The following is a 17,673-nucleotide window of genomic DNA, read 5'->3' on the forward strand; positions in this document are numbered from 1 at the left end:
TTTCAATTAAAACGGTGTTTAAATAATACTTAGACAACATATATTGTGTCCTTTAAACGTCCCTGGCTTGGCAGAATTTTCATTTCAGGAAACATGGCGCACGTCCTGAACTTTCACCTCGGATATTTATTTAGCCTCGTTTATCTGTTCGTCAAAATCCAAATCCATCACTCATAATTCTCGCGATAAATGCTGCTCATATATTAAGGCAGATGAGGGGGCCTCGTCCACTTCGAGGGGCGTTGGGTTTCCTTGGAGGTCCTTGTTGAAGTTAGGAACAGTCAAGGGTCTCAAAATCTGCAACCATGTCGGACGCAGTGGTTAGTTTCTTGAAGGACTTTCTGGCTGGTGGTATTGCTGCTGCCATCTCCAAAACGGCTGTCGCTCCCATTGAGAGAGTCAAGTTGTTGCTGCAGGTAAATTCATTGAACCGATTGTTGCCCGATGAGAGGCTGCATGTCAACTGTGTCGTGCGTAAAATGTGCGTAAATGTTAGGGTTAAGCAAAACATTAACGTGTACAATTGGGTTAGTTTAAAACATAAAACGTTCAATTGTCTGCTTTGCGAGTTAACAAGGGCTTGTTAGGCATAAGGTCAACGGGCACGTGAGAGGTCCTGCGTCCACATGGAGATGGTTTTACGCACAGGACTTAGCGATGTTGCTGCAAACGTGGCGAATTCGGCGACGCCTGCTAATGTCAGACAATAAAAGTCGGAATTGTTCAAGATTATGAGCTCTTGATACTTTTGTTGAGTTAATAACAGCTCCTTTATTGCACATGACCACAGTAATATTTAGTGGAAATGAATTGCTAAATTTAACTTGAAGCATGTAATCTAATACACAGCTGGTTCTCAAGTGACCAGAGTTTGCACTGCCAGGACTACAACTACACACTAATGCATGGCTGGAAAATATTAGACACCCACTGAGATTTCATGAAAATACAGAGCGTTATTAAAGTTAAAATAGAATAGAATATTGTACTTTGTTGTTAATCTAAATAAAGGAACATCAGCTTTATTGCACAATATTCCACTAGAAAATAATCACAGTTGTTGGTAGTTAAATATTTTCTTTTGATAAACTTATTTTTGGCTGTAGGTCCAGCATGCCAGCAAACAGATCACTGCAGAGATGCAGTACAAGGGAATCATGGACTGTGTGGTGAGGATCCCGAAGGAGCAGGGCTTCATTTCCTTCTGGAGAGGCAACCTGGCCAACGTGATCCGCTACTTCCCCACCCAAGCTCTTAACTTCGCCTTCAAAGATAAGTACAAGAAGGTCTTCCTCGGTGGAGTGGATCAAAAAACACAGTTCTGGCGTTACTTCGCTGGTAATCTGGCATCTGGCGGTGCTGCTGGTGCGACCTCGCTCTGCTTCGTCTACCCTCTTGACTTCGCCAGAACAAGGCTCGCTGCAGACATCGGCAAGGGCACAGCTGAGAGAGAGTTCAGTGGTCTTGGAAACTGCCTCTCAAAGATCTACAAAACCGATGGCCTCAAGGGTCTGTACCAGGGATTCAACGTGTCTGTGCAGGGTATTATCATCTACAGAGCGGCCTACTTCGGATGCTTCGACACAGCTAAAGGTGGGCACATCTGGATGAACGTGACCTTTACGGTTTTTAACACATTTCTTTCTTGAATTTCTCCTAACGAGCGGGCCTTTATCCTCTCCTCCCTTGCAGGTATGTTGCCAGATCCGAAAAACACGCACATTATTATCAGCTGGATGATCGCCCAGACTGTCACCGCTGCTGCTGGTATCATCTCCTACCCCTTCGACACCGTCAGACGTCGTATGATGATGCAGTCCGGACGCAAAGGAGGTGAGAGGCACTAATACCTATACACTATCATGACCACAGCGATGGACTTCTGGATGGGTTCTGCACAACTAAACATTTTTACACAAGCATTCACTGGCATTACGCGTAACTGTCAATGTCTTCATATCCACAGCTGACATCATGTACACGGGCACAATCGACTGCTGGAGGAAGATCATGAAGGACGAGGGAGGAAAAGCCTTCTTCAAGGGTGCCTGGTCCAACGTGATCAGAGGAATGGGCGGTGCCTTCGTGTTGGTGCTGTACGACGAGATCAAGAAGTTTACATAATAAACTTTGTAACCTTCCCCGCCCAAACAAGGAAACCTTCACTTTGTTGAAGTCTTAATTGTTGTGATAGAGTGATAACAGCTTGTGGTGAATTACAATGTGGGCGTGGTCTCGTCAGAGATAGCCCGGGACAGGTAGGTTAGGTTTACCTGACCTGGGCCAACATGCCACCCAAGAAATCTGTACATACATATCTTATCTACCACGTGTCAAACTGCACAAATAGTCAAGCAGGTGTTTCGGTGGAGATGTTGTGATGACACAGATGATGACATCACGACCAGCCTCCTCTTGTTAGTGTCACTTTGTGAAGCAGTAATGTTGTGACCACTCTGATCAATGTATCCAATCTCACATCAGTTTATTAACAATAAAGATTTATAAGTCTGGTCTGTTTAATGAATGCTCTGTTATCATGGCAACATACCACTTGGAAGTTACATTCCTTCTTCCTTCAGACACTTTTTGACTCTGGCTCCTACATATTATATGTATGTATATTCACCTGTTTCCAATAAGCAACTACAGCTGGCATGCACGATAACTGAACTATAAAGCTCAAGCAGCAAAATGGATAATTACACCCATAAACATCCTGTTTTCACGTGTTAATCTCCTTTGTGCTCATTGTTCACTAATTGAATTGACTATTTTTGCCCTCATGTGCACTGGGCTTAACCTTAATATAGGTGTAGTAGCTGAAAGTTTTTTTTGATTTGATAAAGCACAACAGACACGCAGCTTCATAAACATCTACTCTCCTAACAGTTTGATTTTCTTTCCTCATTTCTATTATTTATATTCTAGCACACCGCCAACTGGTGAACACGTTGCTTTATTTAAAAAGGACAGAGTAGAATACCAAAATAGTCTTTCAAATATTTATTTGTTTATTGACATAATTCCATAAAGCATCATACACTGTAAATATGGGGAAAATGGCAAACAAACAAAAATGCAGGTTTCATGTAAACATCCCTCATAGAGATTACAAATAATAAATAGCTTGTTATTTCAACAAAGCTGCTGATGGCTGCTGCTAACTGTTTGGTAGATTTACTGCCATATTAAGAAACAACAAATGAACAGTTTAAATGCATTAATGTTGCTTTGAGCATCATTTGCTAAATTATATACAGTGTTTCCCCTACCATTATATTAGGGGGGGGGGCTTGAAGGTCAAGTTAATAAAAAAAATTATATATATATATATATATATATATATATATATATTTTTTCTTTTTTTGGGGGGGGGGGCTTTTTGTGCCTTTATTGTAGAGATGGGATAGTGGATAGAGTCAGAAATCAGGGAAAGAAGTCATTTAAGGATACCTTTCTGATAGAACAGGACAGCTGTCATTAAAAGTAACGCATGAATATATCGATTCCCTAAAGTGTTTGTGTCGGCGGTCCATCTGCGCAACCACCCCCCCCAAAAAAAGCTGTAAACCTAGGGGAAACACTGATATATATATATATATATATATATATATATATTGCAAACATAGGGCTTTTATAAGCATGCCAACACTACACACTGCAGAGGTTATCAAGTCAATTAAAGATACAGTGACTGTATGCATGTACATCATCTCCTTCCAAACAGCAACTTTCATGAAGAAAGGAAACAATAGATACCTCTAAAGGGAACCAGCGATAGTTTGTTAGAGAACTGATATCCTCAAGAGTTCTCAGCTCCATGCTGGTCTTGCTGAACTTGGCTTGTTTGACCTTGTATGCGGTCTAGAGTCAGCAAGAGTAGAAACTGGTCTGGAGCTGCGGTGGACAGAAGTGACTGGCCTGGGACCTGCTGGTGTTGACAACAGAGAGATATTCACTGATTACAGATTGACCATTTCATATTAACATCAAAATTCCTAACATGCATTTTAATTATTTATGCCAAAGTTCAAAGAAAGATTGAGCATACATTTTTAAATCTAAACATTTCAGCTGTAACCTCGGCAGTAGGCTACAGGTAAACAGGTATTCAGTCAGTAAAGCTGCTGGAAGAAGGAATAATTGTAACTTTTTACCCAGTAAATTCATTTAAATAAAAATTTAAACAGGTTTAAAGTGATAAGAGGAACACCATTAAGATAATCGGGGGGTTCTTCCCAGTGTCTGTCATCCACAGCTGCCTACAACTGTCTGTCAGTTCTTTCCTTCTGTTAATCAAATCACTGCAGCTATCTGACAGCAGCAGGTCAGACATAATGTGATAAATCTGCAGCAGCGCAGCTCAGTGCCTCATGCTGATCATCTTTGTTTATCTTGGATGAATCATCACATTCAGACAACACCACACTGCTGGTGTCACTGTTCTTATGGGAACAAAAACACTCAGCCAGGGGTTGGGTACCCATGTGTTCTTATTCTGTGCAGCCACCTCACAAGTAGCCTTAAAGTTATCATTCATATTGACTGATCTTCAGATTTTAGCTGTTGGTATACATTTGTACATGGATAGAGAGGTAGTCTTAATAATACACAATGATACACACTTGCTTTAAGTCTAAAATGTTTGGCTGCAGAACACACATTACATTTAATCAACATGTTTTCATACTATTTCGGTTGTATTTTGAGGTTTCGGTTTCCAACCTGAAGGTGTCTTGCTGGTAAAGCTCTCCTTCATTGTGGACGTAAAATCAGGGTAAGAAGGACCTCCCAGGTACTCTATTTGTCGCTGGTAGTCTGCCAGTTGTTCTGAGCGCTTTAGACCAGGTGTAGGTTTGACAGACTCCAGCCTCTTTAGAAAAGCCTGAAAGAAACATTTGTAAGTTTTAAATGTGATGCAAATGCTACTGTCTTCATATCACAACCTTAAAGTTCAGAGGTATGTTTTGGGAATGTAAATGATATGGGCACATATGAGGTAAGAGCTAAAAGCCTTAAGTTTTAAGTATAAAACAGTTCAAGTTATTATAAAAAAATAAAAAATAAAAAATGCTGCAGTAGAAAGGGTTTGGATGTTAATAATGTCATTTTTGGAGTCTTTTCTTGAAGGGTACATTCATTTTGAAGTTGATCTTATTTCGTCTGGCACTTGATCCATGACATTTTTAACTTATTATTACAAAACTTAATATCTGTTAACATCATTCATTAAACAAAAAGTGTATTTTACTCAGAAATGAAGCACCAACCTGTGGTGCCCTATGTCTAAATTATTGTTAGATAATTTAGTAGTTAAGAGTATCTGACGCTTCATAGCAAGCATTGAGAAAAAAGAGAGTAGGCAAGTGGCTGTATGTCATACATGCAGACACACTCCCACATGCATGCTGTGCAGAAACCCTCGGTAAAAAGCTCCAAATGAAGTGATGCAATAAGCAAAAAAAGCTCCAGTCAAGAAAGAGTTGTGCTAAAGGTTACAGGTCCTCTGAAGGTCATTAAAATGCTCTGTGGTTTTCTGAGTGCAGTCAGCTTGATCACCTACTGTCTATGAATTTTGTAAAATCTCCTCAAAATAAAATCCAGTCTTCTGAATAAAATAAAACTGACACAGAATTGATGCTATGTTATGTTATCCATAATTGACCAAGCTGGACATTTCAAGAAGTAGTTCTTCTTGTGTTTTACATGTGTAGTGTGAGGGGTGGATACGCTGATCACACAGTAGATTCAATTACTTCACTCTAAGAATAGAAAAGTACTCCTGACAACATGGAGTTTGAATCCAGAGAGAGAGAGGGAACAGTCTGTGCAGAAAATGATCAGAACACATTCCTTGATTCAAAAAATACAAATTAGGATGAATTCAAAACCTTTGATACGAAGCAATCTATGAATGCTCTTCAATATCAGTGATGAAATATTTGAAGTTTTCTGTTTTTACTTTAAAAGCCAGTCAGAGGACACATTAACACCTGCCTGCTGCCAGTTATTTCTTTAATCTTTTTTGTGTTAAACTACTGCTTGTCTCAGGCCCTGTGAAAGGAACACGACATGGTCAAGCAGTGGTATTATACTGGGGTGAGAGGCTAGGCTAAGCTGAACAGGCTGAACTGTCTCATTATGTCCCTCTGTGCTGCTGCTGCTGCTGCAAGCCTGCCACCTGCTGCCATCTGTCCAAATCCATCCGTGTCTGCTTTCAGGGGAGGAACTCTTACTCCAATACCAACTAACTACAACTGCCTATAACAACTAGAATCCTACACACGATTGGCTTCACATAGACAACCTGATTATTCACCAATGCAATCATGAAAACCACAAATAAGACTTCAAGTCTTTAAAAAATTAAAATGCATATTCTGATGAATATTTGATGCACTTAATAACATAAATCCCTTTGACATTGCATATAAACAACAGTCAAGAGTACTGAAGAATTTATTTTGGAAAGAAAAGAAAATGTGCTGTAAATGCTTATATCACATGCAAAGGTTTATGGTTGTGTGTTTATCGAAAATGAGGGTGGATTCACACAGAATACAGATCTCACCAGGTTCTCCCTCTCAATGCGTTGTTGTTCCCTTTGCCTGTTGAGTGCGCTGTGAGAGAGGCGAATGGGCGGTGAGTTTTTATACATGTGACTTTTCTTTCCTGCTGAACTTCCTGCACTGGGTCCTGGAGAGAGGCGTGAAAGCTCCCGAAGAAGTCGCTGGTTCTCTTGGTCTATACATCGGACCTGGTCATTGGTGAACGAGTAGTTCTTTCTGTTTCTCGCTCCAGGATGGGGGAGGACCAGTTTACCTCCGAGCTGACTCTCTGAGCTGAAAAAGTCTGATTGGTGACAAGGAAATTGTTACAAGTCAAAAGTATTGGATGCAATATTAAAATTGTTCTGTGAACCAAGAACCAATAAAGAGTTTATTTATTTATGGAGTGAAATCCATTTAACATAAAAAAATATATTTAAAAACGTAAAAAAGCAACATCACGACCCATATTTATAGAGACTTTAATCAAAGGCCATATCGCCCAGCCCAATATGCGACCTTGGGCATGCTGTATGTGAATTGTTCCTGATGTACTGAATAGGGGGGTAATGACAAGAATCTGCCAATACATTTCTAATCATGCCACAGAGGTAAACATTTATTCATTTACTTAATGATATATTGCAAAAATGTAAGCAAAGATATATTTTGCAATTTTTTTATTAAGGGAAAATGAATCTCTTTAAATAAAGCTATTCGCAAAAGATTCACTCCATTTATTCATTTTATTAAAAATTTTAAACCACTACAATCCTAGCTTGTGATAAGGTGTCAGAAGTATTATTTTACAAGAAAAGTCACAAGCAAAAAAAAAGTGGTACAATTGAAAGTATAAAGAAGTTACAGAAGATTGACAGACATGAAGGGCACAATGTTACTCACAGCCATCATTGTCTTGATCAGATTCCTCTTCTTCATGTGTGTTGCTAAGGCCACTGGAGGGCACCCTCTCCTCCTGCAGCTGCTGTGGATGCTGCTGCTGCTGCTCTGTAAGGCGTCCCTCTTCGGACTCTGTTTGGTTCAGATCCAGTGACCGGTGGGGGCTGGAGTCTGAAGAGGAGAGGGGGCTCACATCTGTTACTGAATCTTCCGATACCTCTGTAAGGTAGAAGGGCACATTCCGAGATCCTGCTGAGCCAACTTGGTTGCTTCTCCCTCCTGGGGATAAAGATTTTTTGGGTCTTGAAAGGGTGGGGGGATCTAAACCGCTTCTTCCTCTGAGACTGCTACCTGAACTTTCCGAGTCTGCATCAACGCTTGCCTCGGTTGAAGTGGGGGATGGACTTCTGGTGCGTCGATTTCTTATTCGTCTTTTCGGGGAGCGTTTATTTCCTCCTATTGAGCCAGAGAGTTTGGCACTGGATGATGTTTCTTCTCCAGTCTGTTTTGGACTCTGTTTGTTCATATCTGTAACATCAACCTCCTCAGCCAACAAAGACATACATTTTCCATTTGGCCTTTTAGATCGCAAATCAAGCTCCTCCTCACCATCACTACCATCATTTATGACTTCAGCTGAAGAACTGCTAACAGAGGATATGCTTGATGCTCTGCTCCTCTCTTTTTCTGTGGATAGACAGCAGGTTTCTTTTGCTTCTGCGCTGTCATTACGGTTGCTCTCGACCGGCTTCAGTTGTTTTGTTGCCCCTTCAGTCTTTGGGTATACACCACCTTTTATGTTGTCAGGCTGTTTTTTATTCAGCTCCTCATGAACTGGCAGGTTTTCCTTCTCATCTTTCAGGCATTTCTCAATATTTTTCCTGCCATCTCGACTGACACGGCTAATGTCGCAATCACTGTCGAAGAATGAATGATCCACTTCACCTTCTAATTCACTGGGGTTTAACATGTTGATGTTCCTGACCCATCGACCCTGTAAGGAAGTGAAAGGTTGGTTAAGGAACAGTGTAAAGAAAAAGGTTAAAGGTTAAAGAGTAAGGATAATTTTTTAACCAATAAATACAAATTGTTTTTTAAACCATATTGCTGTTTTTAAATACTTTGATCCACAACTCCACTAGCAATCTTGAATATTTTATCCATCAAATCAACATTAATTCTAATGACATTATCAGATGTGTGCATTAGAATAGAATAGAATAGAATGTCTTTATTGTCATTATACAATTGTACAACGAAATTATTTGGCTTCACAATTTAAAGTGCACACACATACAAGCATCCACAGCTAAAGACAACAAAGACAATTTAAAAAAAAAAGAAATGAACTCTCATTCGGGTAAGATGGGCAATGTACGGTAGGAGTTATTTACAGGTGGTAGCATAACAGAATATAAATAGATATTGCAGAAATATAAAATAAATATTGCACAGTTTGAAATGTAAAATATTGCAGAAATATAAAAATAAATATATCACAGTATGAAATGTAAAATTATTGCAGAAATATAAAATAAGATAAATATTGCACAGTATGAAATGTAAGATATTGCAGAAATATAAAGTAAGATAAATATTGCACAGTATGAAATGTAAGATATTGCAGAAATATAAAGATAAATATTGCACAGTGTGAAATGTAAGATATTGCAGAAATATAAAGATAAATATTGCACAGTGTGAAATGTAAGATATTGCAGAAATATAAAATAAGATAAATATTGCACAGTATGAAATGTAAGATATTGCAGAAATATAAAATAAGATAAATATTGCACAGTATGAAATGTAAGATATTGCAGAAATATAAAGTAAGATAAATATTGCACAGTATGAAATGTAAGATATTGCAGAAATATAAAATAAGATAAATATTGCACAGTATGAAATGTAAGATATTGCAGAAATATAAAATAAGATAAATATTGCACAGTATGAAATGTAAGATATTGCAGAAATATAAAGTAAGATAAATATTGCACAGTATGAAATGTAAGATATTGCAGAAATATAAAATAAATATTGCACAGAGTTAGTTGTTTGCAGCTGCACCTATAACCAGCATCGCCACACAAAATAATGTGACAACTTATTTCATGTTAAAGAAGTGTGTAATTAAAGAGCTTACATTTGCAAATTCATCATTTTTTATTGTATTTAAAAACAAGTATCTGGATGTAACATTTGAAGTTCAGCGTTACAATAAAATATGCCATCACATTTAGATAAAACTAGAAAAGGTCATTACAGTCCATTAGGATTATTTCTAGGGGGTCACACGCCTGCACCTTACCCACAGCTACGCACATGTAAAGCACGTTTTAAAACAAAAACAAGACGTCTGATAGCTAGCCAAAGTAGCTAGCAAAACATAGTTGAACTGACAGAATGGGCTAGCTAACTTTTAGCCGAATGACAATGACATCTTACCTGTCGAATTGTCGCAGGAAAACAGTATTTCTCACCTTACAGGTCAATTTTTGTTTCTTAAAAGTATGTGTTATGTTGAAAAGTCGAATAAATTAAACGCTATTCTGCTGTAAAAAAAAACAAGTGTTTGTCAGCGGGCTGCTGGGGGCGTCACATGCCTTGTAACTATGCAACGTCATTTCCTGGCAACGGTTGTTATGTAGTAGAGCCCCGAAGTCTTTGGCGTTAAGTGAAAAGTACTATTAAATATAAAAGTATATACAATATATATATATATAAGTATATAAATATAAAAGTATTTTACTGTTTGTAAACAGTCGGAATGAATATACAAACGGCTTTTTATTATTCTGACTTCCGTATGAAAAAATAAACTCACTTAAAACACAAATACCTTAAAATAAAATAAACATATTGACAATATTTAATCAAGGCATAGCTTTGCACTCACCCACTAAAGAAATCCAGTAGGAAGCTTGAGAAACTAGAGCGGACCTTGAATTAGAATTATTTTAATATTAGAAAAAAAAAGATTTAAAAGGTGAAAAAATAACTTTCAAACATGTAAAGATTGTAGCCCAAATCAAAAGGAACTAATGAATGTTATGATTCAAATATTAATTGTTTTTGATTATATTACACAATAGATATTCTCAAGTAGGGGAGTCTAGATCAGTTTTGAACTTCTGCATCAATTGTGAAGACATTTTTAATATACTGTAGTTTAAACCTTTATTAGGCTTCTCAGCAGTGAGGCAGCGCTATTTAAACTGTGTCAGCATCTGTCTTGAGTTCACAGAGAGGGAAAAACCCCATTACACTTTGGTAATCTGTCTTTATCAGGTAAACGGATGAATAATGCAATCATATAAAACATTGGTAGACGCAGAGACAGTAGGTCATGTTGTCTATCCTTGAGGATATTATTCCAAAGTAAACTGCTCCCCTTAGTGAACACCCTTTAACAAGAAAAGGGATTATCTGACGGCGCGTCCCCTGAAATTTCAATTTGTCACGGGTTTTCTTTTAATAACAATGTCAGACCTACAAGTGACACACACTAATGAAATGCCCATGTCCTCGGGTGAATCCATCGTATAGACCTGTGTCTGGTCACTGTCATAGAATTTACATGCCAATGCAGGATGGGTAGAGATGGGGATTGAATAGGCTTGTTTCTCCTGCATACTTACAATTATCAGCACATGGGTAAGAAATCACAATGACAGACAAGAAGTGTCCTCAAAATTACCGATCGATCTAATCTCTGAAATGTGTAAGACAATTTGAATTAAATGAAGGCTTCTGGTAGGACAAGAGAAGCATCCATCTGACTCTGACAAATTACTCATTATGAAAACTCAATTACAGGGACTGATTGTTTTCTAATAATGGGCTTTGACAGTCTAGATCAGGCTGCATTCAAGAGCAGCTTCTTCCCTTCACAGATAGTTTTGAGTGGGACTAAAGGGCGCCTCGGGCTCCCTTCAAATGGTTCTTGGATTCATCAGTAAATGAGGAATAATGCACTATAATTTCACTGTTATTTATTCAATGTCAAAAACAAAGAGTTCTCAGCATCCATCAGAGTTCAAGGTTGTAAATGATTACTAAACAATAATCATTTCAGGTGTACACAAAAAAATGATTGATCAGTGGAAATGTTTTGTATTTTTGTTTCTTTGTGACAGGGCCAAGGTTTATTGCCATTATTTAGTCTTTAATAAGCAAGGAGATTGTAGGAAGAAAAACTAATATTTGATAATAAAATTGTTTCATACTCAATTACTTTAGCTAAGCAACGAGATAAGTCTGTGTAGTATACAAATTTCACCTTTTTTTTTTATTATTTAACAATGGAAGTGAAGAAAATGTAGTTCATGTTGTGATTCGTTTCTATGTTCGCTTCATTCTAAAACAAAGACACATCTCTCATTTGACCGAGTAAATATAGAAGATAATGTTTGACCTGACCAAAACAATTATGATTAGTTACAAGAACGTATCGCCATAGAAATGTCTGAGTTCAAATGGTACCCGCAATTCTTCACTTAAATACCAAATGACATCTGTAAGAGCTCAGATGACCTTTGGCCTCTGAGGCAGACACAAATTATAATATGCAGTTTGATCCCAGAAATCTGCTCCTTTCCACCCACACCAGCCCTGAGAAAGACAACAGACAGACACAATTAATGCTGTTCTGTGAATTATACAGAAATACAGCCAGCGTAAATGCTTGTAAGCGTTACCTTATCTGTGATAACCTGTAAGTCCTCTGCTCCGGTGTAATGGGGATCTAGGATGAGATATCGGATCTGCCCGGTGGTCTCACTCCATGCCACACCTAGAATAGTGTGAGCTAAAACTCCCCCTCCTGCAAGACACGACAACATAGCACGAAAAAGATGCCTGCCTTTAATATCTGAAAAACATTCACCGTTGTCTTATCAAAACAAAATAGTCTAGTTTGCTTTTGTGGATCATGTAGAGATGTCGATATTAAATAAATGCTATTCCATAACCCCCAAAATCTCCTCACAGTAGATTTTACAGTAGTCATTTTATTTAAGGACCTGTACTAAAGAAGGGAGTAGGAGTACTGTAGTTCAGAAATCCAGCTCACCAATCATGATGGGAGTCCCTTCAGTGAGGAAGTGGTTCGCCAGTTCTCTTCCTTTAGAGCCCAAATCAGAACCTTGACTAAAGAGGATACACATTCATCAAAAAATATATCAACATAGTCACTCAAAGTGCACTTCATGCACATGTAACCACACTACACACCTCACAAACATGATCTTTGAAGTGACCCCAAGCAGCTGGTTCAGAACAACCTGAACCTCGATGGATCCGATCCACTGACGTGATCCAACAAAGGACGCCTGTTTGTCTCCAACATCCAACAAAGCCTGGAAAGGAAAAGCCCCCATTAAACACAACTCTTTGGAAAGTTTCTATTGGAGTTTTGTGAGTGTGTGATGTTTGAGGGACCACTGCGGCACCTGTTGGATCTCCCTGTGAGTGGGCACAGGCCCCTCTGCGTAGCCCTGCTGCTTAAACCAGGAGCAGATGGTCTGCAGGGAGCGATAAGCACAGCCCCAGCCGTTGTCATCCATGTGGTCCTGCATGTAGTGGTGATAGCTGTAGATGCCCTGGACCAAGTACACCTTTTAAAAACACATGAAAAGACATGGAAAAAAAGACAGAAGGTTACAGCTCCACGAAGAGAAGGTCTGAATATTGATCTTTAAATAGGACATCGAGTGTGTAAAACTTCATTTAAAGCTCATGTGAGGAGTTTTTGGCTGGTTATGAAAAAGTTGGACAAAGTGATAAAGTTGCATGCTGCAGAAACAGACTATTTTACTTTTTACATTTTTGCACAGCAAAAGATTCTGGATGAGTGATACATTTTACTGTTAGGAGAGAGTAGCGGGAAACTTTTTGTTAAAAAACAACAACTACATACACATGCACAGTAAAAATCAGCAAAAAAAATAAGAGTTACCCCTTCGTCTACAGGGAGGGTGACAAATTCTACAAGAGTCAAAAAATTCCTCCCAGGAACTTGGAGAGATTAGCCGTACCTTTCCATTGTCCAGGCTGGGATTAGTGAGGGCCAGGTGAGGGTTCCTGAGGTAGCCATCTTTGTAGGGCTCATTGGGAAAGTGGTAGGCATTGGCTCGTCTAAAATAGGGCCAGTCATTTGGGAGCTCAAACTGTTGATGCAATTCCTACTTAAAGAGAGATTTGTGTAAAACATAGTGAAAACATAAATCACCTACCAAGCAAAGACCGGTGTTATTTATTTCACTCGTGTTACATGTAAGTAAAATAAATTGAATCCACTGACAGGTAGTCTGCAGGGTCAGATGCTCCAAAAGATTCATCTGGATCAAAATGATCTGGATTTGGAAATTCCATCTTTTGCAATAGGATCAATTTAACCCATCAACCTGATTCAGACAGGAGCATTTTGAGATAGCCAAATCCAGATTGTCAGTCCTCTGTCAGGAACTACTTATAACAAGAGTAGGCGACTAATTGTGACACTTTAAGTGATTTGATGTGAAGGGACAGATTATAACAAAATAAAACATTACAAACAACTTTGTTGATTACTTTTAAATGGTCCAACTCATGTGAACTCATATGAATAAATAGTACCTGAAATCACTTTATAAATAAAATGTATCACATTTAAAAACACACAATATTTTAAGATAATGTGAAAAAAACAGACACGAAAACGAAGCATTTGAATGACTAAGACTCCATTAGTTAGGATAAAACATAAAGCTGGACAGTCCCTGGTTCATGTTTTGGATCCTTTTGTCTTAAGACCTCTAAATCATAAGAACACATGCCTTATTTCTTATGAGCAACCCGCTCTAATGACGTGGTCCTGCAGATAGACAGAATCTGACCAGATACCTCTAAACAAGTGTGCACTGGATAAACAGCTGAATGTATCTGTATGCTATTAGAGCATTTAGGATAATGGCAACATAAACACTTTAAAAGAGCACTCTGTAGTTCTTACCTTACGTTCTGTTTCCAGCTGGCTGTCAGCCACTCCTGCTGGGTAAACAACAGTCACCAGTCCTTTTGGCTCTGGAAGCAGGAAGTGCAGCGGCTCAGGTACCAGCAGAGTCGTACCCTTCACGTGCTGCAGCATCACTTTCTCCATCTCACCCAGCTGACGACCCAACGCCTCCATCAGGCTCTCAAAGGCACTGCAACACCACAACAATCAACTGATAAACAATCAATCATTCAGTACACGTGTATGGACGCTGACACGGTGAGGTTTCAGAGCTTGGTTGGTAACATAAAAATCGGATGTTTTTATGGGTAAACATACTCTTTGGTGGTGTCTTTGCTGGAGGTGCGGACGACACAGTCCATTGGAAGAGTTGTACACAAGAAGTGGGATTTCTTGGCTGTCCTGCAGAGGACTGGAGCTGAAAGATGGCTTCCTTTTGTTGTCACTTCCATCATTAGGCGAAGATTAATAACACTCTGAATGACAAGTATGAATTCAAATCAAAGACGTGTGCATAGACACCATTAACATGAATGGAATTTCTTCAAGAGCTGAAATAATTAGTCTATTAAGCAATTAGATAATTAAGAGGCAGCTAATGGGCAAACGTTTTCAGAATCATGTAGTTCCCTATGACATATTTTGTGATATGGAAAATGTGCTAAATGTGTTGTTTGTGGTTTACAGTGACATGTGCTTCTCTGTTAACAAATGAATTATTTTTTGTTCTATTGTTTTTATTCATTAATTCTTCTGTACATGCAGCTCAATTTGTGCAATAAAGCAGGACAACAAAGTGTGTCATATTGTTTCGTATCATATCCTCTTTTTTTTAACCAAAAGTGCAAACATTGTCAGTGGTTCAAGATTGTAAATATGAGTATTTGATTTTTATTTTTTCTATTAGTCGATAAAACAAGACACTGTCAATGATGATAACGTAAACAATCAATGTAGCCCAGCCTCTGTTATCCCTACACTACAGACTACTGATTCTGCGGCAGATACGGAGCGGTTTAAATGTTTAAAGAGTTCTCTGAGTGTACTTAGTATTCCTGTTTCCATGTTTTATTAGTCACAACTTGCAACGATCTTCATGTACAGACAGGTACATACCGCGGTAGAAGTCTTCTTGCTTCTCTTTTTTGCAGATCTCCTGCCAGTGTTCTCGAATTCATCCGTCCTGAAATAAATACAAACTTTGAGTCGAATTCAGATGAACAAAAAAACAACAACAGAAAGGCAGGATACTGATTCTTAATTAGAAAGAAAGTGTTCATTTACTGTATCCACTGTTGTAAATCCTCACACGGTGTGTCTGGAGTTATATCTTGAGGTGTTGCATGAAAACTGCGATTTGGCCAAATAAAAACCGGACTGTCACACACGGTCAGAACACAGGATTCAGATTTCACCTGAGAGTGAAGCGTCTCAAATGTTCTCGAGATGACTTTGTGCATTTGCAAGGCTGAAACAAGACAGACAGAAAGTATTAGTCTGATACTAACAATATTAGTCTAATACTACCTCCACACTGCTGATACATTCTATCTTTCCCATGATGGAAACATGTAACTAAATGTACCATTACTTTATTTATATACCATTATTTTATACACTAAACACCATTCACAAAACTTGATCAAAAATAAATAAGCAACTTATTTATTTGTAATGCCAAAATACAATTCCACATTCCCAAATGTGAAGATTATTTCACTACATTACATTAATGCATTCTATCAAAACACATTTCGAAGATGTACCCTGTTGACACTTTTTTTTTTCTTTACAATTTCCAGATGTTTTTTTAAACCAAACAATCATCAAATGTATACAAAAATAATCAGCAGATTATTACATGATAATGAAAATGTACATAAACTGCAATCCTAGATAAAACACATAGCTCCACCAGCCAACTACAAGAGTAAAATGTTGCTTTGACATTGCTGCATGGGTGCAATAATCCATTAATAAACAAACTATTAACTGTCATAGGCCCATTTCTGTTTTGCAATTGCAACTTGTTTGTATGAATATCAGTTTACTGATTATGACAACAGACTTTTACTGAGGTTATATTTTTCAATGATGGACTTTGAACTGCAGCAGTGCATTACTTATTCATTGTGATAGTAGTGTTTCCACTAACGATACAGGTTTTAAAATTAGTCTTCCTCAACTTCTGTTTAGTATCAACCTTTTTAAACTATAACCTTATTACATTTTTCTTTTTTAAATCGTCCATGAACATACCATCTGTGGTTTCCAGCAGACATTTGAACTCCAGCGGTCCTTTAACACGCAGAATGGTCCCTGAGTCCGAGGACTGCTGGTCAGAAAGAACCTGAGATTACACATGAGTGAGTGTGAGTCTGAAGACTTATCAATGTTACAGCATTTTTATAATTTTAGTGCTTTTATTGAAAGCCAACAGGAAACGGAGGAGCGCCTGTCCGCTACACTGTTATCTTAGATTCAGTAGCAGGCTGAATGCGATACATAGCTGAACAGAAGTTGACATGAACGTTGTGTTATTCTACTTTCCGTCTAAACTTACCATCTTATTGTTCGGTAATGTCAAATCACAGAGATATGGTTGTTCTCTATGCGCACGGCAGCTGACATGTTTTGTTGTAGGAAACGTGTCTCTGAAGGCTGGATTCTATTGGACTACATTGGGCCCGCCCACTGATGGTGCATTCAGGGAGACTCGTATTTGAAAAAGTCTTTTGAACGGTATCAACATTGGCGTCTCAAAATTAGGCTTATCATCAGTTTAAGTTCTTCTGAACTACAGTTAGTGCAACGCTCTTTCCTATTCATTGCTTTTTGAACTTAAACGTCTCATTTAGTTTACATTTTTTGTGTCCTTTTTTCAAATTGCCTTCAAACTGCAGGGGTTAATAAACCTGCACCTGAGTACATTTTAACAGGTAATTATATATGTCATATATGAAAATCCATATTAATAAATATTTACTAAATTTGCAGACTTCATACAAAGAGTTGTGTTCAGTATCACACATCACAACTTTATTTGGTGATCAGTTGTTCTTTTGGGATTTAATAATTCCATCATGTTTAAAAATAAATTAGGGCTAGTAATAAACACTGAACATTATTTTGCACTTTTAAGGCCTACATTTGATTTTTAAAAATATGATTAATAAAACATGTTGTGGGTGCTGTTGCTGTTACAGTAAGTGTGCCCCTGAT

The 17,673-nt window shown here is 38.1% G+C and overlaps 3 protein-coding genes across 7 annotated transcripts; 1 reads left to right on the forward strand and 2 right to left on the reverse strand.

The window, feature by feature from the left end:
• Positions 1–222: 222 nt before the first annotated feature.
• On the forward strand, positions 223–2,513 carry slc25a4 (solute carrier family 25 member 4). The gene is made up of 4 exons (XM_020643826.2): positions 223–416; positions 1,107–1,593; positions 1,693–1,833; positions 1,967–2,513. The coding sequence occupies exons 1-4, from the start codon at positions 306–308 to the stop codon at positions 2,122–2,124; spliced, it is 897 nt and encodes a 298-aa protein (XP_020499482.1). The 5' UTR covers positions 223–305; the 3' UTR covers positions 2,125–2,513.
• A 478-nt stretch (positions 2,514–2,991) lies between these two features.
• Positions 2,992–11,295, reverse strand: cfap97 (cilia and flagella associated protein 97). 3 transcript variants are annotated; one of them, XM_020643849.3, is made up of 5 exons: positions 9,903–11,295; positions 7,455–8,445; positions 6,575–6,855; positions 4,729–4,888; positions 2,992–3,931 (listed from the first exon to the last, which is right to left on the reverse strand). In XM_020643849.3, exons 2-5 carry the CDS (start codon positions 8,419–8,421, stop codon positions 3,816–3,818), a joined length of 1,524 nt encoding a protein of 507 aa, XP_020499505.1. In that variant the 5' UTR covers positions 8,422–8,445; positions 9,903–11,295; the 3' UTR covers positions 2,992–3,815. The 3 variants fall into 3 exon arrangements, with proteins under 3 accessions (XP_020499505.1, XP_020499504.1, XP_065813869.1); XM_020643848.3 differs by having other exon boundaries at positions 2,992–3,934; XM_065957797.1 differs by having other exon boundaries at positions 2,992–3,934; positions 4,694–4,888.
• A 137-nt stretch (positions 11,296–11,432) lies between these two features.
• Positions 11,433–17,117, reverse strand: ufsp2 (ufm1-specific peptidase 2). Of its 3 annotated transcripts, none has more exons than XM_065957805.1 (12): positions 17,015–17,117; positions 16,711–16,783; positions 15,736–15,919; positions 15,568–15,634; positions 14,770–14,927; positions 14,449–14,641; positions 13,493–13,639; positions 12,908–13,072; positions 12,690–12,814; positions 12,529–12,605; positions 12,155–12,279; positions 11,433–12,068 (listed from the first exon to the last, which is right to left on the reverse strand). In XM_065957805.1, exons 1-12 carry the CDS (start codon positions 17,015–17,017, stop codon positions 11,982–11,984), a joined length of 1,404 nt encoding a protein of 467 aa, XP_065813877.1. In that variant the 5' UTR covers positions 17,018–17,117; the 3' UTR covers positions 11,433–11,981. The 3 variants fall into 3 exon arrangements, with proteins under 3 accessions (XP_065813877.1, XP_065813875.1, XP_020499499.2); XM_065957803.1 differs by having other exon boundaries at positions 16,711–16,786; XM_020643843.3 differs by having other exon boundaries at positions 16,711–16,801.
• Between the last annotated feature and the right edge of the window lie 556 nt (positions 17,118–17,673).

Source organism: Labrus bergylta, chromosome 1, assembly GCF_963930695.1.
Source record: "Labrus bergylta chromosome 1, fLabBer1.1, whole genome shotgun sequence".
In the NCBI taxonomy this organism is placed as follows: domain Eukaryota; kingdom Metazoa; phylum Chordata; class Actinopteri; order Labriformes; family Labridae; genus Labrus; species Labrus bergylta.

Bases quoted from the DNA above. Each gene is read 5' to 3' on its own strand.
- slc25a4 (XM_020643826.2), top strand. From the start codon at position 306: ATGTCGGACGCAGTGGTTAGTTTCTTGAAGGACTTTCTGGCTGGTGGT. The intron at 417-1,106 runs GTAAATTCATTG...TTTTGGCTGTAG, and splicing joins GAGTCAAGTTGTTGCTGCAG to GTCCAGCATGCCAGCAAACA. The intron at 1,834-1,966 runs GTGAGAGGCACT...TCATATCCACAG, and splicing joins GCAGTCCGGACGCAAAGGAG to CTGACATCATGTACACGGGC.
- cfap97 (XM_065957797.1), bottom strand. From the start codon at position 8,421: ATGTTAAACCCCAGTGAATTAGAAGGTGAAGTGGATCATTCATTCTTC. The intron at 4,889-6,574 runs GTGAGATCTGTA...TGTTTCTTTCAG, and splicing joins GCATTGAGAGGGAGAACCTG to GCTTTTCTAAAGAGGCTGGA. The intron at 3,935-4,693 runs GTATGAAAACAT...TGTCAACACCAG, and splicing joins CTCAAAATACAACCGAAATA to CAGGTCCCAGGCCAGTCACT.
- ufsp2 (XM_020643843.3), bottom strand. The intron at 15,920-16,710 runs GTATGTTCATGG...GTCTTGTTTCAG, and splicing joins TCTGCTGGAAACCACAGATG to CCTTGCAAATGCACAAAGTC. The intron at 14,928-15,567 runs GTATGTACCTGT...CTTGTCATTCAG, and splicing joins GCAAGAAGACTTCTACCGCG to AGTGTTATTAATCTTCGCCT.